Source organism: Crocodylus siamensis, chromosome 3, assembly GCF_052110815.1.
Source record: "Crocodylus siamensis isolate JL-2025a chromosome 3, ASM5211081v1, whole genome shotgun sequence".
In the NCBI taxonomy this organism is placed as follows: Eukaryota; Metazoa; Chordata; order Crocodylia; family Crocodylidae; genus Crocodylus; species Crocodylus siamensis.
Window position 1 is genome coordinate 192201581 of NC_143397.1, and position 27026 is coordinate 192228606.

The following is a 27026-nucleotide window of genomic DNA, read 5'->3' on the forward strand; positions in this document are numbered from 1 at the left end:
GAACTTAGGAGGTGGCTGCTGAATAATGAAAGGGATTCTAGGGAAAATAAGGATTGTCTTATATTTTAAGAAACTAAATGCCATGCTGGAAACTTTGATTTCATCTCTGCCTCTTGCACAGAATTTCGAAATTATGCTGGACAAGCCACTTGAATCAGACTTTTAACAGGTAACTATTGTGTTTCCCATTATCTGTGTACCCACTAAGAACTCTAGGATCTGATTTGTAAAAAGTACTGGGCACTCATAGCTGCAATCAAAGTCAAGGGATATCTATATTCTGACTAAATAAGGCATTCTGTTCTCAGAAAACAATGTAGCAATAGTCATTTACAGCTTTTGCCAAAATAATACAATAAATTGAACAATAAAAAGTATTTTAAAAAGTAAATAACATTGTAAGAATCTCAAACTGCATACCCAAAATTACAAGTTTAACATTAATGGTTCAGTTCCCAGATTGCAATACAGGAGTAATAATATCACCTCAACTCATAGGAGGATTATAAAAATAAATTCATTAAGATTTGTGCAGCATTAAAACGTTACATTGGTAAGCGTTGTAATGTCCCACCAGGACATTAATGATGATACTTTCAGAGTGGTTTTTGAATAGTTTGCACTAAATAAGGTAACAAGGTCATACATTGAAGTGTGACGATAAAACAGTATTGAAAAGCTGTTTGCTCAGTGAGCACAGTCTGTTCTGTCTCCTGAAATGCATCACGTGGAAAATAGTTTGTGATTAGGTACTAAAATACTGCACCCTAATGTATACGCAAAAGGGGGCCAAAAAATATTCTGCCATTTTCAGTGCTTGACTGCCACCTTAAATGTTTCTGTAATGAAATTTTTGTATGTAGTTGTTTTACATGCTGAAAGCCTCCTTGCCATATATAAAGGTATAGAACATGACTTCATTCTCTGAAAGACCCAAGGACTCTCTGAAACTGCCTCTTCTACTTTTAAGTGGAAGGGACAGCCTTAATACCACCACAGGCAACTTTACTAGAAACTCTGCAGCTGCTTGTGATTTGTTATTTCCCAGGCATGGAGCCCGTTGTTCTCTGGAAGTTAGCATGAAAACAATGGTAAAAAAAGTGTATTTCAACAATGGAAAAATAATCATGATACTCAGTGTAGGGTGTTCCTCCAGTCAGAGTAAGCAAAAGCTGATGAGTTCACCAGGTGTTGCTCTGCTCTCATACAATAGATCTAATCATGGAATCCTTCTACAAGAAAAACTCTTATTATGTTCAATGAATAAGGAGTTCAGGACTGAGCTCCAGGAAACAAAGTATTGGAAAAGCAACCTGCCCATGTTGACTCTGATACTCATTTAGCATCAAAACAAAAAGAATTTTAAAATGGTGCATTATTATGTACTAGGATAAATGAAATTACTTGCAAATAACTTTTTCAAATGCTCTTCTCTTCAAGAGCATGCTTTAAAAGCATATTAACTGCATTCTGTTGTGGTTTTTTTAGGGAGGGTGGTTGGAAGGAAGGGTTGTACATTACATTCAGCAGTTAGTTTTGGCTATTTAGATGATGTTCCTATGAGAATAATTATTCTTGTTCCTGTAACCTCATATTTTCTTGTATCTCAAGTTGCTAAGGTAATTTCTCCAGCAAATAGCTTCACAGCACGTCAGACCTGTTAAACCCAGAATAAGAAAATCCATTAAAGAAACATCCACTGTCTCTTTTTCTTCACTCCTCCTTTTTGCATTCTTTTTATTCTCCAGTGTGAGAGAGATCACTGTTCAGGGCCAGTCCATGATACTAGGGCAGAATAGTGGTAATGGAGGTGAAAATAATAAAAAAAGGAAAATGTTCTAAAAATAAGAAATAGGTTTTGAACCAAAAAATGCTGACATTTTTCCACACAAATAGATTTTCATTTTCCAAACACTTCTAGTAATTAAAGTGCTGTGAAAGTTTTGGACCTTTGTGTAATAACATATAAATATTACTCATTGATGTAGTTACTGTTAGGATCCCCTTATGCTTATATTGAATTGATTCAACTATACGAGTTAGCAAACACTTTGGTAACAACTCAAGAAACGTTTAATTGGATGTTGGTGTTAAATAAAACTCAAAAGTTTTAAACAGCCTAACTAAAACCTCTTCCTCTCAGCTTTCGCTGGCTCTCAAAATGCCATTGAACTGTTTCTCCAGTTGTTGTAGTTTTCCGTGACAGACAAGACTTTAATTTGTAAGGTAAAATAAAAGGTGAGGAAAAGTCCAACAGGAGTTTCACAAAATTGATAATGTCTATGTTTGTTCTGTTGACAAACATTGATAATGTCTATGTTTGCTCTATTAACTGTTATTATTGCAATCAGTACACTACCTCTCCCTTTCTCTGTCTTGCATGGTTATTATATGTTCTCCTTTTGTCTCCCACATTAATTTAGGTCACAGCTTGACAATTCACTGACCAATGGTAAACTCTTATGCTAGTGTGAGTCCAGGGGCAGATGGGTGCAGTGGTGAGGTTACACAACCCTCCCACCCCTCCTTTTCGACCATACCATGGAAGCAGCAGCTAGAGACTTTTTAAAGTTCCCAAATCAAGTAAGAATTATTCCCCCTCCATACTTAGCAGCATGTCCCTTCCCCTCGCATTCCCCAAGTTTTTTACTCTTTTACTTCCCTTTTGTTAAGCAACTAATTATGCCTACATGCCAAGCTCACCAAGAGAGCCATGAAGTGGTCAGCTGTCCTATTAAGTAAGTCTTCAGATGACAATATTAATGATTCTGAAAATGATAAATAAAATTAACAAGTGCTTTCCTTAAAGTACAGTAGAAATAAGGAAATTATAAACCATCTATAAATGATCTACACCACATCAGCAGGGAGCCCCAAGAAAGGCAGGGGTGAGCTTGCCCCACTCCAATCCACTGATGTGCTACAATGCTCAGAAGGTTTGTCCCCCAGTGCTGCTCCAGGCTTATCTTAGTGTCTGCCACAGACTGAGGACTCAAGAGCAGACAATCAAAACCAGCCCAAAAAAGCCCCACTGGGGAACTTTTGATCCACATAAGTGGACTCAGATGGGCTGGGGAGTACTCAGCCTCTACTCATGATTGCATGACAGCAGCAAAAATAGCAAATGAAGCCCTTTCTACAAAGCTAATGTTGTGCCAACATTTTTTATAGGATTAAATGGGACAAACCATTATAAACTTGTCAGCCTGGCTTCGATCCAGACAAAATAATGGCACTGTTAGTATGGAATGCAATTCATAAATAATTAAGGGAGGATAATATAATGGCTGCCAGTCAACCTGAATTTATGGGAAATGGATCCTGTCAAATTCATCTGATATTCTTTTCTGATGAGATTGCAAGTTTAATTGATAATGGTAATAGCGTTGGCGTAATACACTCGAGTATGTCAGGTGCATTCACTTCTAACTGCACTCCAGTTATACATAAAGTAGTGGTTTGCAACATTTTTGAAGAGAAGACACCCCTCACTGGACTCAAAGCACCCCTCCATATGGTATTTCCATTTTAAAAGCTAATTTATACAGTGCAGTATTTCCTTCCTTGCAGAGGGACTGGGCAGTAGTGGTGGAGGACTGGCCAGGTAGGGACAAATCTGAACCTGTGCTTATCTGCTTATCACCCCTCACCTCATGGCACCCTTCAAAAGATCTGGGGACACCTCAGGGTACCCTTGTTGAGAATCACTGACAAAGTTAGCTTTATAATACCTAGCTTAGGTAATGGAGACTGTATAGCTAGGGCAGCATGACACACTGGCTACAAAACTCACCTGAGAAGCTAGTTTGCACAGTATATCATGCATACATGGATTATACTGCTAGTTGTTCATGAACTAGCTAAACTTAATATTAGCTTGGGTTACCTATAGAAGTTGCAGTTACAGTAATGGAAGTCTGTAGACTTTAAGTCATTTACATTGTTATGGCCTAACACTTGGGGTGCCTATACACAAGCACGGAGGCTGCTCCAATGCACTGGATGCACTGCGCATCAGAGCAGACTCAATGCATGGCAACTGCTATGCTTTAGCAGCCTCCTGCATCTCATGTATCAGCATTCCCACACTTAAAAACAATGGTGGGAGCACTTGAACTATGACTCATCAAATGAGCTTTAGCTACAGTGGCCCCGCCACTTTTTTGAGGTGGGGATGCTGATACAGGAGACGCTGCAGCACTTTAATTAGAGCGGCTCTCAGAGCCACTCAAATGAAAGTGCCATCCCCCATCCTCCCACCTCCAGTGCACATTATAAAAAAAAAGATCCAAATTCATATGACACCAATAACTAGATTCAAAATTGTCTGATATCTCAAAATGTATGCATGCACTTGCAGTGGGGAAAACATGTTTGAATGACTGTTTCTAGAGAGGCTCAGCAGAGTTTGGTTTTTGGCTACATCACTTCTATCAATGACCTGTTTACATGTCAGTTTCTTTTAAGCCTTTCTTAGACATTGGATTGGTTTTCCCTTATTGGCACGGAGTTAACTATAGCCAAGGCTAGGGATTTTGACTGGGGTATGCCAGTGCTCCTGCTGGACTTACAGGGTCCTGGATAGAGGGTCTTGCCCCTCTGCTCAGGGTTAGACCAATGGCCATATTTGGGGTCAGGAAGGAATTTGATCCCATGGTCAGACTGGTGAAGACTGGGGGGGAGGGGGGTTGCCTTCCTCTGTAGGGGGGTGTGGCCCTCTACCAGGGATCTCTTGAGTGTATATTAACCTTTTCCACAAGCGGGATGTTGGCCACTGTGGTTCCCCTGCTTTGCATGTGGCAGGTGAGCTTGTTATGTCTTGCATTGTCTCAGGGTCAACTAGTTTTTCTAAGAGGTTAGATTATGGGTTTGCATAGGATGGTTTGGATAGGGATTGTCCTGCCTCAGCACTAGCACTAGATGACTTCTGGAGGTTCCCTCTAGCGCTACTGCTCTGTGATAAATCTTAATTAGGAAAGGCAACACAACACTTCAGAAAGTGGTGTGTAGTGCAGTGTCGAAGAGCAACAGTTATCAAAACAACATGCGTTTCAAGTCTCATTCATGTGTCTAGGAGCAAAGGGTATTTATAGACATGTTCTGGGAGGCCCTGGCAACCTTGCTTCTTTTTAAGTGGCTCGGGCAGTGACTCCTTCTGGTTTTTGGCTGCCACCACCATAGACCCCCCCAAGAGTTGGAGTGTAATTCAAACCCTAGTGATGCTGGAGGCTGCTAGAGCATGTTAATTTCTGCACTCCAGCAGATTAATCGAGTTTGCTCCCACACCCTGGATTTACAGAATGTCAGAGTATCCACCTTGCACATGTGTAAGTGCCCAAAGAGGGCAGGCTGCACTGAGATCTGCAGGGAGCATCCTCTCCAAACAGTACTGTAGCAAGGCAGGTGGTTTGAGTGGGGTGCCAAAGCAAAGGGGCACGGGGCAGGATGGAGCCATGAGTGGCTCACTTGGTGGGGCACAGGGATGGGGGAGGGCAGCTGCTGCAGCTGCATGCGCTCCTGGAGAAGCATGCAGGGTGGTGCCCCCGGATCTGCATGGTGGGGGCGGGCAGGCTGCTGCTGTGGGCTTGCCCTGGGCCTCAAACTTCCTTCCTAGTACTGTCTCCAAAACAAATGGTATAAAATCAGGGTTGGAAGGGACCTTAGGAGGTCTAATCCAACCCCCTGCTCAGAACTGGAGCACCCCCACCTAGATCATCCCAGCCAAAGCTCCCTGGCTGCAACTAGACACTGTGTCCTGTCGTCTGCCAGCACCGAGACCAGCCTGGCCCCATCCAGACGGTAGACGGGGGCGGCGCTGGGTCTACCCCCTGGGGTGCCCAGGGGCAGGTTTGCGCGGCTCGGCTGTAGGCGCGGGAGACCTTGAGGCAGAAGCAGGGGGATGATTTCCTCCGTCTTTCCCGGCAGCCCTTGCAAGGCGGGGTCGGCCTGCGAGGCGGGTGCGAGGAAACGGGGCAAAAGAGCGACCAGAAGACGTGGCGGTACCTCAGACACCAACCCGTCGAGCAGTGCGAGAGGCGCTGCGGCCTGGACAAGGCGGGAGGGGCCAACACCCCTCCCTCAGGGCCCCCCACCCCTTCCGGGCTTCCCCCAGTGTACGAGACACCTCTCTGCCTCATGGGCCAGCAAACAGCGCATGCGCGCGGCGCCGTGGGCGGGGCCATCGGATTAGCTGCAGCTGGTAGTCTCATAGCGACGGAGCCGGGGTTCGCTGACGTAGCTGCCAGTGCCGTTCGGTGCCGCACTTCACCACAGGCCGCCCGGACGGTGAGTAGCGGCGCGCGCCGCCCCGCCCGGACCTCTGCTCCCGGGCGGGAGCGGGGGGCGGCTGCGGCGGCGGCTTCCCCCCGGCCGCCGGGGGGAGGGGCGGGTGGGGGGAGCGTCGCGTCTCGGCGGTCCGCGGCGCTGCATCCGCCTCAACCCCGCCTTGCCGGGTCGGGGCGGCCGCGGTGTCGGAGCTTCGTAGCGGGGTCGGTCTGGCCGGGTCTGGTATCCGGCTCTTCATTGCCCTCGTCCCGCCCCCGGGCCGCACCTCTGTGCCGTGGGAAGGCGCGTCACGGGCTCCTCGGGCGGCGGGGGCCTGCGAGGGCGGTGCCTCTAGCCCCCCCCCCCCCCCCCCGGCTCCGAAGGACGCGAAGGAGGCTCGAGATACACAACGGCACAACGTTGTGTGTGTGTGCGCACACACATACGCACACATTTTGTATTTATATGTGTATATACACAACTACATACACACAAGATAAATCTCTGTAATTGCAGGGCAATTTATTTTGTGTGTATGTGCTTGTATTTGTGCGTATATATACATATAAGTGTGTGTGTAGGTAGGTATCCAAGCCATAGCTGTGTTGGTTTAGAGGAAAAAGCAGTTGGGTGTAGAGGAAAAAGCTCCCTGGATTTGTAGGCAAAGTGACAATTCAAACATTCAGGCTTCACATCTTTAATACATATATATTGCTTTGATAGAATGTAGGAGGCTAGTGAATTTGCTAGTTCTTGGAAGCCTTTCTTTTTTCCAGTCTAACTGGGTTTCTTTGCATTGAAGTTTGAACTAGTAACTAATCTTTTAGGGAAAATATCATTTTTGATAGTAGTTGTTGAGCCAGTGGAAATGGAACTGTACATGTGATTTGCTGTCAGTGTCCTACTTCTGTTCCTCCATGTAGAGTTCTCCCCAAGTAGATCATAGAAAAGGAAAAGCAGCGAGAGAAAAATTTCTCTAGAGGTCAGTCTCCAGACAAAGATTATCAGAATTAAGGATCAAGTAGTCTGTATGAATGAGGAGCTTTTCTAGGGCTGCTGGTGATTATTACCATCTTTCTCTTACCTGGGCCTGTTCCTCAACTCTTGTTAATGTTTACTTTTGTTTTAGTTTGTATCACCTATTTTATGCAAAATATATAAGTAATAGACTGAGATGACCTTCTATAAACTTGACCCATATGGCAGGGAAGGATCCCTTTCCTAGAATAATATAATTTTTGTCTAGGCTAACTTTTGTGTCTGTGGTTTACTATGCAAAATTGCACCCTTTATATAACTTTTATTTACATAATTGGAGCTGTCAGGTTATTGGAATACCTGTTACTACTAAAGATGTAACAAAATTGCCTTATTCAAATCAATTTTCAGTACTCGATAATGCTCCTTTTATTATACCGGTATTCCTTGGTAATATTTTCTGTTACTTGCCCAAGTTCTAAAGATGTGTTGGTTCTTCAGTAGTTACTGATATCCAGTGGTCTTGTTTTATTTTTAAAGTTCTCATCTTTGGTACATTATTGCAAATGTTTGCAAATATATTTACAAACCACTGACTTTGGGTCTAGTTTATACTTCCAGAGTGTAAATTTCATTCCAACAGTTTCCTCCCCCTCCCCCACACTTAAAGCCACTTTCCCATCCTTCTGTGTGTATGAACCATCTCTTTATAATTGAGATATTCTTCCTGATACATTTTTTGCAGTAATATTTTGATATTAAATATTGCCTCTGCTAATGTGGATTAGCAAGTGGAGAATTATAGTGTGTCCCTAAGAACTTTTCAGATGTCCAACAGTTAGTCTGCAAACCAAAAGTAATCTATAGTTACAGTTTAAAAAATATTTCTTTCCAATTGCTAATGTGCGTGCAGAGCCTAGCTGTGTGGAGTCTGGAAGATCTCTTCTAAATTAAAATGTATTCTAAATCTAAATGAGGCCTGAATTTTGCAAATCCTTATGTCTCAATTCATGAGTAATATTTTGAGTCCAAAAGACTGTTTGCTGAGTATGTTTTATAGGATTGGGTCTCTTAGTTCATCTTACCCACTTTTCCTGAACAAAAACCTGTGTCATTGCATTTTACCTTTTTGTTTAGGGTTTTTTTCGTTTTAAGCCTGACTTCTAAACTATTAGCATATCGTTTTCCTTGCTCAATGTAATTAAGGTCTTTAATATTGAGCTGCATCCAGTGCAACTAAAACAGTTACGTTATTTGAAAGTAGGATCAATCCTGTACCTTGCTTTGAACGTAACTGTGAGCACGTACTAAAAGCTTTTGACATAATCACTGTTTTAAAACGTTATATTATTATTCTGATATCCTCTTACATAATATGTAAACTTTGCACTATAATCAAGCTTCCGGAGAAATAGCTAAAGTAACACATGACAAGCTTTGTCAAGCAGTTAACTGAGCGATAAAAGAAGCTGAAAGGATTTCACTGACATTGACATAAGCGTGTCTGTTGTCTCGGTGCAGGGGTTTTCAACCTTTTTTATGAAGTGTACCCCTTTTGTCTCAGTTTCAGCTCATGTACCACTTTATATTTTTTTCTTATTGGGGGGGGGGGCAGATCAAGGCCCCTGCAGGCAGTAAGGGAAGAAGTGGGGCTGACAGAGGCAGATGCTTCACAGCCAGGGCAGAGTGCAGGATGAAGCTGCGAGCAGCTCATTTGGGGGTGGGGGGGGCAGCTCCCACCACTGTATGCACCCCAGGAGGGCATGGGGGGCATGTGACCCCTGATCTGCATGTGGGGTGGGGCAGGCTGCCGCTGGGGCTAGGGTTGGGGCTGCACTAGGCTCTTCCCAGTTGGGGCTGGGCCAGGCTGCAGCACTGGGAGGGGAGCTATGAGAGGGGCTGCAGCCACTCCAGAATTCACTGTAGCCTCCCTTCCCAGGACTGCCACCACCTGCCCAGAGCACAGCCTGGTCTAGCACCCCTGCCAGGAACAGCCCAGTGCTACCCTGGCCCCAGCCCACAGCAGCAGCCTGCCATTCATCCCATACTCATATCCTGGGACACCCCCTGCACATAGTGGCAGGAGCGGACCCCTCCTCCCCACCTTGGAGCTCAATCATGCACCCCGCCCCAGCTGAGCAGTGCTTGCCCCAGCCCCACTCCCTTGCTCACTGCTGGGGCCTCAATTTGCCCCCTGCATGCCCCTTCCCTCACAACAGACTTACCAGCCTGACCTGGCTGTGCTCCTGGCCACTTGTGTGCTGCACTGAGGCTACACGCATGTGGCATTTATCAGCCACATTGGTTTTGCATACCCCTTATGACCTTTTTAAGCACCTCTGAGGGTATGTGTACCTGTAGTTGAGAACTACTCTCTTAATGCATAATTAGGTTTATATATTGTTGAAGATGGGTGCATGTTTCTATCATAAACAACTGATTTGCAAATCTGTTTAAAACAAGCATAAGTTTTATAAGTAGCAGGAAGATTTACTTGGAATAGACAGTCCAAATGAAACTGATTTTTGCAGTTTTACTCCTCCCCACCTGACAAGGGAGAGGTGGGGAGGAGAGGGAATCATTCCAAAGCTGAAAACGGCGTGTGGAACAATAGGCTCCATAGCTATCCCTACTCCTAATTTCATTTAAAAATTGCTTTCTTTTAAAGAACTACCAATACAATTTTAGGGACAAAGTTTATATTACTCTTATGTGGAGCCCCCTATTGACTTCAGTGGGGGTTCAGATACATGGGGCTTGGAAAAATTGTGCTTCCCTGGCCTGTTGCCACCCAGTTCCAGGAGAAGGTAGAGTGCATTTACTGCGACTGTACTTTCCATATGATCCCTTGGGGTGATGCATGGTAAAGTGAGATTCTAAGTCTATAATCTTTCTTTTGTATCATGTCATGAGTCAAGGGGTAGCCTGTACAAAAGGGACCTAACTGCCTGTGTTAGTTTCTCACTATCATTCTCAACTGTCAAATTCTGGCAGATTTAAAACCACTTGGTGCTATTAATATGGTTTATATTGGCATTAATGAATAATAAAAGCCAGTTCTTTTATCAATGAATTGTTGACTAGTTGAACTTAACCAGTGAAACTTGTTCAAATGCTTTAGTTTAGGGGTGTCAAACATGGGTTCTGTGGACTGGATCTGATGTGTGGGTCTTGGACAGATGCTGCATGTAGAGCCAGTCTGGCATATAGGCTGGATCTGGTGCTGCTCACGGCACAGGGGGTTGATTTGTGCTGGGTCAACCCTGCACTCAGGCTCCAAGGCCAGTCTGGATAGGGCCATACTGGAACCAATGCATGAGGCTGTCTAGTGGGGCACCTTGTTCAGTGTATGCCCCATGCTAGTCCCTTGTACTGTGAGCAGCATCCGCAGCACCAGGTCCAGCTCCGGGGCTTGTCCTACCTATAGTGCATGGGCTAGACCCACTGCCATGAGTGCTGCCCACAGTACAGGGCACTGGCATAGGGTGTGTGCTGTGTGTGGCACCCTGCTGGATAGCCCCGTGTGCTGGCTCCAGTATTCATGTACAGCCTGGGGTACAATCCTGAATGGCCTTGGAGCCAGTGCACAGGATTGGTGAAGTGGGGCATTAAATACATTTTTTTTTTTTAAACAAACAACAGGAATCAGTCAAAGGCTTTATCTTTCTTCTGTAGCATGGTTGAGTCTCATAAGTATTTGAACATCAGCTTTTCTAATGGGTAGAAGCTAACAAGCATACTAAAACTTTAGCTGTAAGTGTGCAGTTGCTAAGTCGGATTTTATTTGTTTTCTTTAGTGAAATTGCATAAAAATGTCGCTCTATCCTTCCCTGGAAGATTTGAAGGTGGACAAAGTAATTCAGGTATGGTGGAATGTATAGACTCTTTAGATCTGTTTTAGTGAACAGCTGAAGTAGTAATAACATTGCTTTTTCCTCTCCTCTTCCTCCACCCCCTTCTAAAATATGGGTTAAAACCACTTTTCCATGACTAAATCATCACTTTTCAGCAGTAGAACAATTGTTTAGCTCCCCGTTCTTTGACATTAAGTAGACCTCCTCCCACCTCTAACCCTTCCACCCCACAAAACTGTCATGCAACTGTTACACTCACATATTTCAAAATATGCTTTCCATGTGATCCAAATGACTTGGTTCTGCTTTTTTAACTCCATAACTTGTACACTGATACCCAGTTGAGGATTTCTCTGGTCATGTGAGTCTGAAGCTGACTGATAAGGTTAAATCAGAACATTTTGTAAGCTACTAAAAAGAAACTGCCAGTCTTCAGAGAACAAAAGTGATCTTATTATTCAACTTTTGGGTCAGTGTCCATGCACGTAGTCTCACTCAGAGTGCATGTTATTATTGAAAGGAGTTAATATCTGCCAAATTGCTTTCTTCTACCTGAAGTTTTGATTTCAAAGTAGATTATTGCAAGATACCAGAACATGTATATGTCTAACATCTGGTCTCTGGGACATAATTTAAAATCTTAACTATTGTTTGAATCTTCTGTTTTTAATTGTTAATTGATTTCTAATATTATGAAAGGGGACTGCTCTTTATCACTGAAAGTGGTGGTGAAATGATTCTTTGATTCTCTTGAATCTAGACTGTTTGCAGATGTTAACCCCTCCCACCACCACCAAAAAACCCCCCAAAACAAACAAACAAAAAAACCATGCTTTAGTGGAAGAAGCAGCATGTTACTTTGATTTGGATCCACAGCATCTGTATGAAGCTTTTCAGTGGGGCTTTTTAGCACTTTGATTTAAAGCTGATTCAATCAGCTATTGGATAAAAACACCACTGAAGTGCCTGATATATGCAGACACTGGGCAAGCTGGGTCCAACTAGCGTGTTGCCTTTTCTGAGCATGCTCTGGGCTCAGTGCAAGAACACACCAAGCTTAAAGTGCCTTTTATCAGGGCCTTTTGTTTGGGGGTGGGGGGTGCGGAGCGGAGGTTTAATGTCTGTAAGCAGCCCTAGTGTTATGGAAAGCTTTATTTTAATGCTGCCTAGTGTCCAGACCATATAAAGACCTTTCGATACTACAAGTTGGCCTGTGCTATAGCATGGTGGGTCTTTAATACTTGGAAGCATCTTTGTTCTACCAGGTTTGTTTTCAGATTGTTAACAATAGCTCCTGTTAATAAATTAGTGTTAATACAGTGAAATATGAATGAGTATTTGAATTTTCTTATGTTATTTGAGCATAGAACTCTACCCCTTTCTTTCGGGGGTAAAGAAAGGGTCTAACGCTCCAGTCTTAGTAAGCGGGGCGGGGGGGGAAGGACCTGGTGGCTGCCTATAAGTATAGAAGGCGTGGTAACTTCTTTACTGTCCAAGCCCCCAGGGTCTGGAACAGACTGCTTCCAGAGGTGATGCAAGCACCTATTCTGGACTCCTTGGACATTTATCTTGCTGGGATCCTGTGACCCCAGCTGACTTTCTGCCCCGAGGCAGGGGGCTGGACTCGATCTTCCAAGGTCCCTTCCAGCCCTAATGTCCGTGAAATCTATGAAATGAATAAACATTAAAGGGGTGAATTGAGCAATGGGAATAAACAGGGAGGTATAACCTCCATAGATTTGACACTGTTTTTTTTTAAATTATTGTTGGTATTTAATTTGATATAGGCTAGTTTCTTCTAACCCCATTCATTACACGTTTGTTGAGAAAATCCTATTATTAAGTCATCATTTAATTTTTAAACTACTCGAGTTTGAAACATGAAGTAGCTTGGTCAACTTAATGTCAAATTTGTTTTTTTTATCATAATGTAATATGTTGAAATGGATGTCTGAGGAGCCTCTTTTAGCCTTGTTTATAAATATCAGAACAGCCAACTGAGTCAGTACTATAATTTCAAGATGCCTTTTGAAGTAGTCAGTAATACATGGCATATATTCCAAGTTTGTGAGTAAAACGGGGTCTACAAAACTACCAAAAGAATGGAAAACCTGAAAAGGAAGGAAGGAAATACTGTAAAACAGCATTGTTCAGATGGCGGCCAGTGGGCTGCATGTAGCCCACAAGTGCCTAACATGCAACCCAGGGGCTTCCCACAGTTCTTACATACTTAACTCCCCGTACATTTTCCCATAGGTGTGGGGATTGCTTCCCCTGGCCATTACTGCCTCGCTCTATTTGCCTTCTGCTGCTGCTATTGTCACTTCTCCCTGGGCGCCAAGGTCTCTGGACCCCCAGTCCTTTCTCCAGTTTGACTTCCTGCCACTTCTCCCCTGGTGCTGGAGACGTGTAGCCTGCAGGGGAGTCAACAAAGGGAAAGTGTGACCCACAGCTACTCAAAGTTGGACAGCCCTACCCTAAAACTTAAAAATAAGCTTATCCTATCTCCTGTCTCTGTGAGTGATATGCTAATATAAGTTTATTTGAGGGCATTTGCTGTATACCTTGCCACCTCTCTTGAGTTTTATATGAAGCTCGTGTATATTTTATATGAAACTCATAAAAGGTTCATATTCTTTAAATGGAAGCTATAGCACCTAGACTTCTAAATAAATTCTTAAGCAATTTACAGGGCTTTAAGTATTATTATGACATGTTGGTTTGCAAATAATCCTTGAAATCCATGCAGGATTGTAGGATGACTTTTCAAGAACTGGCTTTCATTGAACTGAGAAAAAAACCTTGATAAATTAAAATTGCTCAGATTTTTTTTTTATAAGGTACAACTTGGATCCTCGAAGACTGTTTTAACTGCTTATGTCGCTTCAAGATGAGAAGTTATTTATCCACTATAAATGTCTTAATTTATAACTTTTGGTTTCGATAAGTTAAATTGATTACAGTTTTTTAAAAAAAATAAAAAGCTACCTGTCTCTGTTCTTGTTTCTCCCTTTGAAAAGTCATTATATGATTTTATAGGAAAGATATTTTATGATCGTGTGAGAGAGAACTTTGGACACAACGCATGGTATTACCATTAACTGTTTAGTTTCAAGAAAAAGAATTAATCCCAAGATCTCTAACAACAAAGTGTAATGTGATATCTAAAAGTGAGCATTTAACTCTAAAATGCACAGTAAGGACTATAGGCTTTATGTACAAAATCATACAACTTTTTTCCCATTAGGCCCAGACTGCCTTTTCTTCAAACCCAGCTAATCCAGCAATTTTGTCTGAAGCCTCGGCACCCATTCCTCAAGATGCAAGTAAGTTTTATTTATTGCACAAAACATTGTTTTGGAAAAGAATGAAACTTCTTTAATCTTGCAAAAGAAATCTTTTTTTCCCCTTCTCTCTCTTCATTTCTGGTATGTGAAGTACAGCCTAAAATAGAAATGGGAGTTTAGAGGATATCAGAGAATAAAAATAATTTCCTCGTTCCTACTCCTACCCCTTCTGCAAGATCATTCCTCTTGCAACTTTTTGCATTTACTGGAGGGGAGGGTAACTATGACATTCTTTATTTTAAGGGGAAAAAAAGGAGAGAATTAACTAAAACCTTTCTATCCGTATCCCTCACTGAAAGCTCATGCCAAGTAACTAATTTTACCAATAGTTAATGTACTATAACTTTAAACTAATAAATGTTTTGGGAATTGGAGCTTACAACCGTGACAAGAATTTCTTGTCCATCCTTCTATTGAGGTGAGAAAGGTGGAATAGTGTGGTATAAATCCTTGACCTTCTGAAAATAATATGTTGCTTTGGTGAAGGGAAGGGGTGTCATATCTAAGACTGCATAATGGAAGATTTACTGGGTATGAAAACCTGTCTGCCATCTTGTGTTGGTGTGTTTCCCACTTGCAAGTAGGCATGGACCTTGTGCGTGAGGTCAGTCTTTAAATAGTTTTCAGTCATGATTGGTATATAGGCCTGAAAACACTAGCAGTTTACACTTTCATCAGCATCAACTCAGACTGGTACTTGTTTGACCAACAAAGTCAATAGAACCATTGGTTCCAACTGGAGGAGGTAAATTATGCTTTGGCACTGACCTTGGCACTAGTCTTTCTTTAGCTGGCACCCACGCATTTTTCCTCAAAGCCATCTATTCTTCTTTTATTTAACACAAGTAAAGAAAAGGCTTCACTGTGCAAACCAGAACATGTTGATGAAGAAACCCAATATTATCTACCTTAGATTGAGCAGCCTATAACTCTGTCCTGTTGGAATCAGTCTTACAAATGCCACCTTGGCCCTGTTGAGTACATTGGGGTATCTTAGTCCACAAGCTCATCTTTCCATCACTCAAAGAAGCATAAATGGTCTTAAACTTTTCTGCATCTATTAAGTCCTTTTGCTCTTGTTCCCAAGGTCTTATAGCAGTCTAAAACATGCTCATAGTTGTTGGGGGTAGGAATTGGAGAACTAAGCTAATGGAAATTGGAACTTGCTGAGGGTGCCTGGAAAGGCTAGGCCTGCTCATCTCTTACTGTCAGGAGACTGTAAAGAGTTTTATGTAGACTGTCCTAGGGCTTAATTTTTAATGCTTTGTTCCTACTGATATATAAATGAAAGTTTAAGAGGGCTGGTGATGTGACTTCTGTTCAGCCAACTGGATATGCATTGCTCATAGTCCAAGCCCTGGGATGCAGTACCTGTGTAACAGTACTCCTATTGAAGTATTGTGGAAATTCAGCTAGGAGAAAGAAAGGCACAAGGTGGTGTAACCAAAGGTCAGAAAGAGGACAAAAGGTACAGTTAGCCTTTTTTGTTTGTTTGTTTGTTTTTTGGGTTTTTTTGGGTTTTTTTTGTTGTTGTTGTTTTTGTTTGATGCATTGACCTTATATTTTATCTGGACCTGAGATCACTGTATCTAACGGCCTGCACGTTGACTTAGTGCCTCTGACATTTGCCAGGGGCAGTGTACTCCCTATAAGCACAGGAAATCCTGCAGCAGGAGAAAACTATATATGAAATTTTTTTTAATGGAAAACTTTCGCAACTTGAGCAGCACAATGCAGACTTCACTTATTTAAAACCCTTTTGCCAAAAATCGTTGACTGCATTCTTTTCTCTGTTCTTCATTGTAGTCACCTTTTTATCAGTCTCTTTAAGCTGATCTAGGCATGTCTACTTCTAAGTTCAGTTTTCTTTACCCTGCAGAGCCAGATTACTATTTCATGTTCTGTAAGGGGTTGGTAATTATGAAATCATTTTAGCCATGTCCCTACAAACCTCATGGAACCTCCCAGAGCTTTGCTGAGCGCTCTTTACACTATCACATTCTCAAAGCGGGCTTTTTAGTCACTATTCTATAGGAAATATTTCAGGGGAAAAATCAGTTGCTTGCCTGACAGTGACTTAAGTATCTTAAAACGAGATCCACATGGGTGGTGTTGTATATATTTTCAAAGCCATGGTTTGTTGCTTTAACGCACATGGCTTTTTATGATGAAATATTAGATTAGTTATGGTGTCTCCTTAGTATTTTTGGGAACAAATGTTTGCTCGCATTTACTACAAGTTTACAGCTGCTCCATTTTTTCAAAACTATCTCTTACAGTAAAAAGTGAATCATTGTATTACTAAATAAATCTTTGCTTTCTATAGGCTTATATCCCAGACTTTATCCCGAACTCTCTCAGTACATGGGCCTCAGTCTTAATGAAGAAGAAATACAAAGAAACTTGCAAGTGACTGCTGCTCCACAGTCTCAGGGTGTAGGTATTATTCAAGTAAATTTAGTTTATGACACTGATATTAAGTGATCTTCCTGTCTTTTAAAAGTAGACTGCCATGTATTAGCTTTAATTAGTGTATTATGCTTCTGTACAAATTAATGATGGTTTAATGAATAGCTGTGTCTGTTCTATCTATAAAGCTTACTTTTTACCAAGTCCTCGGTAGAGAGTTCTTTGCAAAATTTAGCTTATTGATCAGAAACTTAATTATAAAGCATCTTGAATTTCACCTGGTTATAAATGTGATCTTGTTTTGACTTGCCTGTATTGTTCTGATAAGTTGTTGATTAGGTGGTTTGATAACATGGCTTTTTCAATTAGCAGCAGCTGGTAACAAGGCCTTCCACTGTGAATTATATGGTGGCCCCGGTAACAGGAAATGATGTTGGACTTCTCAGAGCAGAAATTAAACAAGGCCTCCGTGAAGTAATCTTGTGCAAAGACCAGGATGGCAAAATTGGGCTTCGCCTTAAATCTGTAGACAATGTAAGTATATTGAAGTGGTGCTTCTGTAGGCAACTGGTTGAATTAGTGTTTATTTCACTAATCAGTAGTAGGATAATTGTACAGTTTTATTGTGGAGTTGCAGATGGTGCATATATTTTTGTATTGCAATATAGCGTAAACTTTTAAATTACCTAATGTGTAATATTCTTGTATTCTAACACTCCAAAAGATCAGAGATTTGAAGTGGTACAAAATGAATGTTTTGTCTCAAGTTGTTTGCTTCTCTTAGAAGTAGTTAGCTTTTTGTAGTACTTGTATCTGTTTGCAGCACCCATAAAGCACTCTTGGTATGTCCTTACATAGAGTGCTGAAAACCCTTCAATCACTCGCTACAAAACCTACTACAAGTTACTAAGCTTCTGTCACTCTAGTCTTCCAGCATAAATTTTGGGTGACATATTGCAGTGCAAATTCTTGGTGTCCTACCAGTTGCAAGACTGTTTAAACTGCTGGTATGTAATGTTGATGAGAAAAGAGTCGAGTGTAGTAAGAAGTGAAGCTCTTCTCTCATCTATCTGCAAAAAGTAACATCAGGCTAGTTTTCTCTTCTCCATTTGTAATTAACCTAATTGCAAATAAGTTCTTAAACTTTCCTCACTGCCTTCTGGTTGTTCCCACTTACAAAAGATGCATGGCGCTCTTGATAACGTGTAGGGTGATTTGCAAGAGGGAATAATTGTATCTGTGGTTTCAAAGTACATTGCAGGTTTTGTTTTTAAGGCTTGTTAAGCTAAAAGTGTATTCCAGTCTCCCTCAGAAGACCCCGGGACTTCTCTTCAGAGTAAGAGACACCTTGAAGGATAGAAAAATCCTAAAGTTCCTTACAATGATTCAGTTGAACCAGTGTTAAGTATTATGTGTCCTAGTTGGGTAGAGTTTGAGTAGGCATGCTTTTTAGGAGTTTCTCTCAAGTGAAGTGGAAGCAAGTTTAATTGGAAGCTGTAAACTTTGCAGAAAAAACTCCATAAATACCAGTCGTTTACATATCTAGACAAGATCCATAGTATGGAATCTGAGAAGGAAAAAAAGCCTTTCTCTTGGTGCTGAATTTTTAGACTTGTATGCTGACACACTGTATTCCAAATATTTAAAGTTCATTGCTAAAAGTTTAGCTGCCTTTCCATCTTCAAGTAAGAGTTTAAAGTTCACAGTAAGAAAGCTTCTGAGACTCCAAGTGAACCTTGAGGAAAACTGAGAAGTGTTTGTAACTTTCTTGTTAGGCTAGTTATGATAACATGCCTACTTGTTAAAAGGAAAATATTTGTCATAAAGAATTTGTTCAACTTGTGCATGTAGCTTTATTTGATAAAAAAGAGTTTTTGTTTTTTTAAAAGGCTTCAAGAAATCCTTGTTTCTGTCCTACTGAAGAATGATGAAAAATGTTTTTCTTTGCACTTAGGGTATATTTGTCCAGTTAGTACAGGCTAACTCTCCAGCATCTCTTGCTGGTCTGAGGTTTGGGGACCAAGTTCTGCAGATCAGTGGTGAAAACTGTGCAGGGTGGAGCTCTGATAAAGCCCACAAAGTTCTCAAACAGGCTTCTGGGGAGAGAATTCCAATGATTGTGCGTGACAGGTAAGACTGCTAACTAAAAATTGGAAATGATTGTTCCTTATTTGTGTTTTTGTAGCATCAGGTGTCCCCCTGAGCCCGTGCTCATGGTTGCTCTGTACTAACCGTGGTTCAACCAAAGATTGTCCCTGTCCAAATAGGTTTCAAGCATGTCAAACTTCCCACTTCCTTGATATATTTTAATCGATTTAAACACTCATTGGCAAGGGTAAATTTATATTGCACACAAGTATTGCTTAGTTCTGCACAAATCTTAGTTGTCAGTTGTACTGATACCTTATCTCTGGGCCACTTGACTTAAAAATGGGCATCTTAAGAGTTATTCCTTTGCTTTCCTAGCTTTGAGATCAAAGTTCTGAACATTAATGACAGCCACTGGAGATGGGAGATTGGGGTCAGGGCAAAAAATGTTTACCTTAATGTCTGAGTTCACAGTATTTTGGTACTGACTGAAAGTCTTCACTTTTTTTGTTTTGAATAAAAGATTTTGTATTCAGCGTAGTACAGAAGCACATCTCTGCTTAATCAAAATAAGTGTCTGCACAGTAAATTTGCAGTACTCTAACTACATTTCATTTAACAGTGTGGCTTTTGGTTAAGCCTGTGCAGCATTGTATGTTTAAGTCCTGGATCCCCCGAAAAGATACCAGATAGTTCTATTAAAAAAGAAATGCATTTAAATGTGCAGATTAGAGGGTGGGATACCTGTAACACAGGAAAGTACAGGCCAAAACTAATGAATGGGTAGCTTTTAAAATCTGAATGGGGGGGAAGAAAGGCTTAAAAATAAGAAAAAGTAGCTGATTTATAACTCGATTATATAAGGTTATGTACATTACTCACCTGAAATCAATTTTTCTATTTCAACATTGTTAGAATCAACATACGCTGAAAGTTGAATGTCAGTTTATAAGTTTGATAGATCAAAGGAATGTATTCAGATTCCTTTAATCTTAATACTATTTCTCTGAAAAAGGTAGAGTAACTACTACTATAGAAAGGACATGAGGCAAAGACAAATCAGGTGGAAAAAATGCTGCTCTGCTGCTGCAATTGTGGTTGGTATTTAAAAAAAATAATCCTGAACAACTATTATAAAGCCTTGTAGAAATTAATACAACTCTAATCTCCTTGTAGAATTGTTCTGTGCATGTTGAATACGTCTACATTGTAAACAAGTGTATATGAATATGTTTTTTGCAGGCCTTTTGAACGAATTATTGTTATGCATAAGGACAGCACAGGACATGTTGGCTTCATATTCAAAAATGGAAAAATAACTTCAATAGTAAAAGACAGTTCAGCTGCAAGAAATGGGCTGCTTACAGAACACAACATATGTGAAATTAATGGCCAGAATGTAATTGGATTGAAGGTAAAGTAACTTTTTTTTTCTAAAAAGTATGTTACAACACCTTGACTCTTTGCTTGGTGGTGTTTTGTTTTGATTTTTTGTTTGTGTTTTTTTTTAAATGCAGTATGGTAACACTAGATATTTTTAAAAGTTCAGAGAAGGTATTTGAAAGTGGCGTACTAGATGCTTAGCAATGTGACAACTCTGTCATTGTGGGAGGAATGGGGAGTCAGGAAAACCGTACTTACTGAAAGTGGACATGTTTCCCCACCTTTTTCAGGTTTTCCCTTGTTTTGGTAGATTTAGCTTGGCTCTCTTGGTTGCTAGTTATAAGCTTGCTTGATCCTTGAGGTTTTTTGCTGTCATTTCTTCCCTGCAAATTTTTAAATGTGCTAATCCAGAGTTTGAATTTTCAGGGAGTTTCTGGTGCCAAGACTGGGGATATTTTAATAAATAACCAAATAAATCTGACTAGACTACAGTTTGATCCTGAGTCATTCTACCAGATCTTCCCACTTCCCTCTTCCAGGACGCATTGAAAGATGTCTTTGGGTTCTTTGTACTTCTTGCTTTATAGTCTAATTGTAAAACTAAGTAATACACTGTGTATGTTTGTAGCCAGATGCAGTGGTATGAAACTCTTCTTTATTGTCAATCTGTTCAAATTATGCTGAACTTAGAATAAGTAAATCCTTTCATTTTATTCAAAGATGTATGCCAACCACAAGAAAAGGAAAATAATCTTTCTTCTCCACTGAAGAGGAGTCTTCAGGTTGGAGTAAGCACTCCTTGTGGACCTCCAGAACAGGGTAGTTGTAGAAGGGGGAGATGGAAGTGGACTACAAAGCTACAGCATGGGGGATTAGCTCTTTGAGAGACCTTGTAGGTTAGCCTGTACAAGCAGAAATGGTTTGAGCAAATGATCCTATCACAAAATGAGGAATTAGTTGACTATTACTCTGGTTCTTTTGTCCACAGTGGCCTCAATGAAGGCTGAGAGGAATTACAGTAGAACCCAGATTCTTTGTGGGCTAGGTTCGCAGCCCTCTGATAATTGAGGGTTTGTGAACAACTGTCAAGTGTATAGCTCAAGCTTGGTGCACCTTTTGTGGTCCCACATAGCTGTTTGTTTGCTATAGCTTTTATTTCAAAGGGTGCCACCGCTCTGATCAGCTGTAGTGATCAGACTATGGTAATGCTTGAGCTGATTGAAGAAGCTGCAGCCTTTTGAAGTAAAAGGCTCAGCAAGCTGTACTCATTCTTAATTTTGCATCCTGCTTTGAACCATCCTCATAGGAAAACTTGAGCTTGTACTGTAATGGATTCTGCTGGGGTAGATGAGCTCCCCTGTCATGATTCTCTGCATTTGAGCTGTGATAAGTTTCGCTTGTGGGATAAGAACCCATCCTGCTGAGCAGAGGAAGGGGAAAGCTCATGGAGGCCGCACTTCCAAGAGTCATCCCTGCCTGGAGAGGTATAGGTTGTGTATTGCAGACCCCTCAAGCAACAAATTTATCCTTCAGACAATAGACAATGTAACAATTCTCTGCTTCACAATATATAGGCTCATATCAAGCACTGGCCCAAGTTTTCCTTCCTTTTCCTGTGGAGAAAGATGACCATTTGTGGGTTTCAAGAACATGAACTTTGCAATGTATTGCTTTGTATTTAATGTGGCCTATCGCTATCAGATGCTTATCCCCATGTTATTCACCACCTCTTCCATAGTATTAACAGTTTAGGACTTAAGCCTTCATTTGATCAGAACTCCACATGCCTTTCACAGACTAGTAAAAACTTACGTTAGCAATTGCAGCTGAAGACGCCTTCTTTCCACATCTGCATTTATTTATACACCTAAATTTATACAGTCTAATCAATGAGTACAGTTCAAATTTTCCTACAAATCTATAGATAAGAAAGGGAAAGGGCTCTGAGTCTTTGTGAACCTTGAAGAACTAATCTGGTGCTGATGCCTTGGCTGGACTCAATAGTTGAGACTTTTTTCCTGCTCAACTACAAGCCCCATTGCTCAGAGGCTCTGTGATCCATAACATTTATTAGTGCCTTTGCTCTGTTCTGGTTTCTTGACATCCACTTATGCAGAGCTGTATAGAGGTGATGCTTATACTTTTCCCAAGCTAGCTCTTAGCTGGTTGTTGTTGGGCACAGAACATCCTTCCGGAGTTTCTCTTTTGAGAAACATTTCGAACACTTGCACCAAGCTGTGCAAATACAGTTGCCAAGTGGTCACAGAACCTAACTGGAGACTACTGCTTAAGTACACTTGGAAACTGAAGTAATCTAGAAAATCCTAATAGTTAGGGCTGTACATTAAAAAAAGCATCTGAAGATTTAGTAGCTGTAGGGGTTGTGTGGCTGGTTGAGGGGGGCAGGTCTTAAACGCACGCACACGCAAAATGCTGTAATATTAGACTATGCTTTACTTGAAGTCCTATAATCAATTGCTTCTTGGCAGTTCAGTGCAAGAGGAAACTGAGTAATAGGGCTGTGTGACTCTGAGTTAGATCCCATTATTTGAGGACAGGCGATTTTTAACTAGATATGTATCAAAGAACAGGAGATGAGTGCATTACTATAGCTCATAGGGGAGAGAGCACAAAGATGAACTAGGTTTATGGAACTTCCTTTGGCAGAAACTTGACCAAATCTATGCTGGTTTTCAGCATGGAGATAAACTGACAGCCCCTTCCCCTCTCCTCAATCTTAACAGCCCTGGTTTAGTAAGAATGCTGCAAAAACAGCAAAATGGCCTTGGACTGTCCAGCTTTTTGCTACTGTTTAAAAAAAATACTTGCTATCTCAGGGAAGTAACTAATATGGCTTCCTGTTTTCTTTTAATTACAGGACCCCCAGGTTGCAGACATCTTGGCAACAGCTGGGAATGTGGTGACCATTACTGTAATGCCTTCCCACATCTATGAATACATTATTAAGAGGTAAGCAAGAAAAACTAACACTTTTAAAATCTCCCCGGAAACTTGTGAGTAACTGAGGCATAAATGTATTTTTATACATTAGATTTCACTTGATACCAAACGGCTCTGTCACACTGAGCATATTGCAACATAACTCTTTGGTAAATATTTACTAAGAATTCAGTAACCCTAATCTACAGAAGAATTCCAGATCCTTTTTTCTTAAGAAGGCAGGAGAATTTCTTGAAAGCAAAACCATTTAAAAGCTTCTGATAGAAAAGACTATAACTTCACAGGGAAAGTGGGAACTATACAACACTCAGTTTGGAGTGGTTTTAAAATAACCCGAGACCTGTATTTCACTTCAGTCAGTCATGCTGTGACTCGCAGTGTTGAGAGAGCTTTACACATATCTAACAAAAAAGGATCATCATTGCCAGTGAAAAACTGTATGTCTGAAATTGACTCTTTGACTGGATAGTGTGGGGGAGGGGGGTTCTGGTTTGTGGGTTTTTTGTTGTTTTTTTGTTTAAGTTCCTGTCATTTAAGTGTGCTTAAATGCATTGTACAGGTTGAAAGGAATTCACTAATAAGGCCATTTTTAGAATTTGAAATTTCTTAGTAGCAAAAACAAAACAAGACCCCCAAAAAAATCTGTTAATTTTTCAGTCTTAATACATAGTTCACAGTTAATATAATGGGTTTCCTGGCAAGAATTATATTCCATACATGTCGCATTTAACACTTCGAGAGTGAAGTTGTGGGTTCTTTCTGAGTGCTCATTTGAAAACCTAGGTTTAATTCTGAAGAATACAGTGTTGCCATTTCATGACCATCTAGATACAAATTATTCTCTAGGCCCGACTCCAAGCTTTTTGTCTTTTTTCCTTGTGGTATTCTTGCCACCTCTTTCCTGTAAGTAACCACTCTGCCTGTTCTAGCTACATATTGGCAGATTTGAAAGTTGAGTATTTAAAAACATTCCTTTAGTGGTTGTGTAGCAGTTTACATGGGGCAGAATACATCTTCTTGAAGAAACATTCCTATCTTCATATATAAATATTACTTTCTGTAGCAATATACATGTTGGAACAAAGGGTAAATTGTATGGTCACTTGGTAGTGACACAGCAGCTTGTCTCTGCAAAGCTTTGTTTTTAAACATTTTCAGTGCTAAGACAAAGTAACTAGAAAATACTTTTACAATAAAACTATTTTTTAAAGTCTAGAAGTTCTAAAGTTACTACTTTTTTTTTTTCTTTTAGGATGGCATCCAACATTATGAAAAGCCTGATGGATCACTCGATCCCTGAAGTTTAAACAGAGCAATTATGTATTCATTTGTGTAATAGGCACTCATCTAAACTTGGGCTATTATACTCAGCGAATTCTGTATTCTGCACATGAGCCTTTCTTGAGGCCAAAATTAGATATGCTGCATTGAGCATTTGCATTATATTCTATGCCTGGGAATATTACAGTTCAACATGTTATCTTGGTTCGTGAAAAAAAGTAAGCCTTTTGTAGCCTTATGCTGGTTTTACACATGTGAAACTAATCATGTTCTGATTTCTTTCTTAGGTTCATATTACTATTATGAGAAGCCATTTCAATTAAAGGAAAGTAATTGTAATCTTCTTTAGGTGATCTAGTCATTTCCTATCTGAAACTTATTGCTGTGCTTTTTATGTTCTTTTTTGAACAAATAAGTATTTTTACAGCTTTCGGTTTGCAACAATATATTTGGAATAGTATATTAGAGTTATGATTATTAGTGCTAGTTTTTGTTTTGTTTTTTTCTGTATTGTTTACAAAAGAATGCCAATTAAACTGAGTGTAGCTAATATTGGCATCATTCCATAAATAAGCATTTTAAATGGAACATTGTACAGATAAAAATTGATTATGTTGTACTGGAATCTTTTTACTGCTCTTGTTTTACAAAATGTAACTCTAAAATGTGACTAAATTCTGTCGCCTTAACTAATGTTTAAACAGTTCAGGATTAACCTAATAAAATCATATTAAAAGTATTTTGGTGTGCATGTTAGATATAGTAAGGGTCTCAAGTATATGGCGAGCAGAGCCTCTGGCTCTGAGCACACCCATGTGGGGTATGGCATGTGCCAGACCAGCTCCAGAGGCAGGGCTTGGGATGTGTGCAGCATGGGGTGCCTACCCTAGGTGCTTCAGGACTGCACGGCATGGGTGGACTTGTGCAGTATGGATCCTGGAGCAGGCACCAGATCTGGTAAGAGGGGAGTAAGGAGGAGAAGGACCAGTTCCATGGGCTTCATCCGGCTGATGGAGCTGCCCTGAGCCACTTATCCTCCAACCCATGGGGCTGGATGAATTTGACACCCTAGAGAGGAGGATTGAAATTTTAAAATACATTAATAGAGGTTAATAAAGGTGAGATGACACATTTACAATTGGATCATATTATGAGCACTTATACAAGAATGATCACACTTAAAGGTCTGCCACTTCAGTTGAGGATTATCTTTGTCACCTCCAACTCCCCCTTCCTTTCTGTCTCTCCTTTAGTTTGCAGACTTGGCCAAGGCTGAATCTGGTTGTGCAAGGGTGGTGTCGGGTGGAGGGACCCCAGGGGCAGGTAGGATGGGGGGACTCTGTGCGTGCTGCTGCTGCCCCTGCATCTGCTACTCTTAGGCTGATTGGGTAGCAGGGCAGTGATCCAAGGGTGGGGGGGGGCATGCCTGGACAGAGGATCTGAGGGTTGATTTTTTTGGGGGGTGAACCATCTAAGTGGTACAGTGCGGGGAAGCCTTTTATCTCTCCCCCTGGACTTGCAGCCATCTAGCACAGGAGCTTGTAAAATACAACCCATGGGCCAGATGCAGCCTACCATCTGGCCCACAGGGCCCCTCCATAAGCCCACTGTAAACACTGGTCCTCACTGCCCCTCTGCATGCTGGTGCTTCCATGCTGGAGGTGCGACTGGTTCCTAAGCAACCACGCCAGCCTGGGGGCCCTAGAGATGAGAAACTTCTGTCTGGCTGAAGCTTTTGCCTGGCCACCCTGTGGCTGTTACCATCTTCCACCCATGTGGGCCTTGCCAGGTATGGGCCCTACCAGGCTGGGACCAGGAACTCCTCTGGGGGTGAGGGGCAAGGGGCCCAGGAGCAGGGAGATCCATGTGCTTTGCATGTTGCAAGAGTGCAGGAGCTATGGGGCCAGGTGGTGGCTGTGTGTGGGTTCAGCCTCATGTATGGCCAGGGACTTGGGTGGGAGCACAGGAGCTGAATGCTATGGGGCCAGGCAGAGAAAGCCCTGCTTGCTGCCATCACATGCAGCTTCAGGGATTCATGCACTCTGAGGACTGCCCCCAACCCTGGACACACACCCATGCACATCCCACCCCCAAACACACCCACATCCTTCCACAGCCCACCCACCCTCCATACCCCCTCATATACTGATGCCTTCCCACATGCCTCACCTCCACCATACCCTCGAATGCCCCCACCAAGCACAGACCCACTTTCCAGCTGTATACTCCCTTACCCCTGCCCCCCACAATATACAAGATTAAGACTGAATTTTGAGCTGTGATGCAATTGCCTCAATATGTAAGCAAGTTTGCGTTGTGCAGCGGGACAAAGATATTTTTAAAAATAAAATAGGTTATAAAGTTTGATATTTTTAGTATATGATTTGGGTTTTTTCCAGTTTTAAAATGGCACTCCTTCCAAGAAGTACTTCTGGGGGGCAAGGGGAGGGACTTCTGCTGG

The 27026-nt window shown here is 41.4% G+C and overlaps 1 protein-coding gene across 3 annotated transcripts; it reads left to right on the forward strand.

Moving 5' to 3' along the window:
- On the forward strand, positions 1–25304 carry SDCBP (syndecan binding protein). 3 transcript variants are annotated; one of them, XM_090040030.1, is made up of 9 exons: positions 1–169; positions 11040–11105; positions 14344–14422; positions 16770–16879; positions 17222–17386; positions 18807–18982; positions 20183–20354; positions 23202–23293; positions 24537–25304. In XM_090040030.1, the coding sequence occupies exons 2-9, from the start codon at positions 11055–11057 to the stop codon at positions 24589–24591; spliced, it is 900 nt and encodes a 299-aa protein (XP_089896156.1). In that variant the 5' UTR covers positions 1–169; positions 11040–11054; the 3' UTR covers positions 24592–25304. The 3 variants fall into 3 exon arrangements, with proteins under 3 accessions (XP_089896156.1, XP_089896155.1, XP_089896157.1); XM_090040029.1 differs by lacking the exon at positions 1–169 and adding an exon at positions 5960–6285; XM_090040031.1 differs by lacking the exon at positions 1–169 and adding an exon at positions 5964–6285 and having other exon boundaries at positions 17225–17386.
- Positions 25305–27026: the final 1722 nt, after the last annotated feature.

Coding starts and splice junctions, on each gene's coding strand:
- SDCBP (XM_090040030.1), top strand. CDS start 11,055: ATGTCGCTCTATCCTTCCCTGGAAGATTTGAAGGTGGACAAAGTAATT. Junction 18,983..20,182: donor CCAATGATTGTGCGTGACAG/GTAAGACTGCTA, acceptor TGTTTTTTGCAG/GCCTTTTGAACGAATTATTG. Junction 20,355..23,201: donor AGAATGTAATTGGATTGAAG/GTAAAGTAACTT, acceptor TTTTAATTACAG/GACCCCCAGGTTGCAGACAT.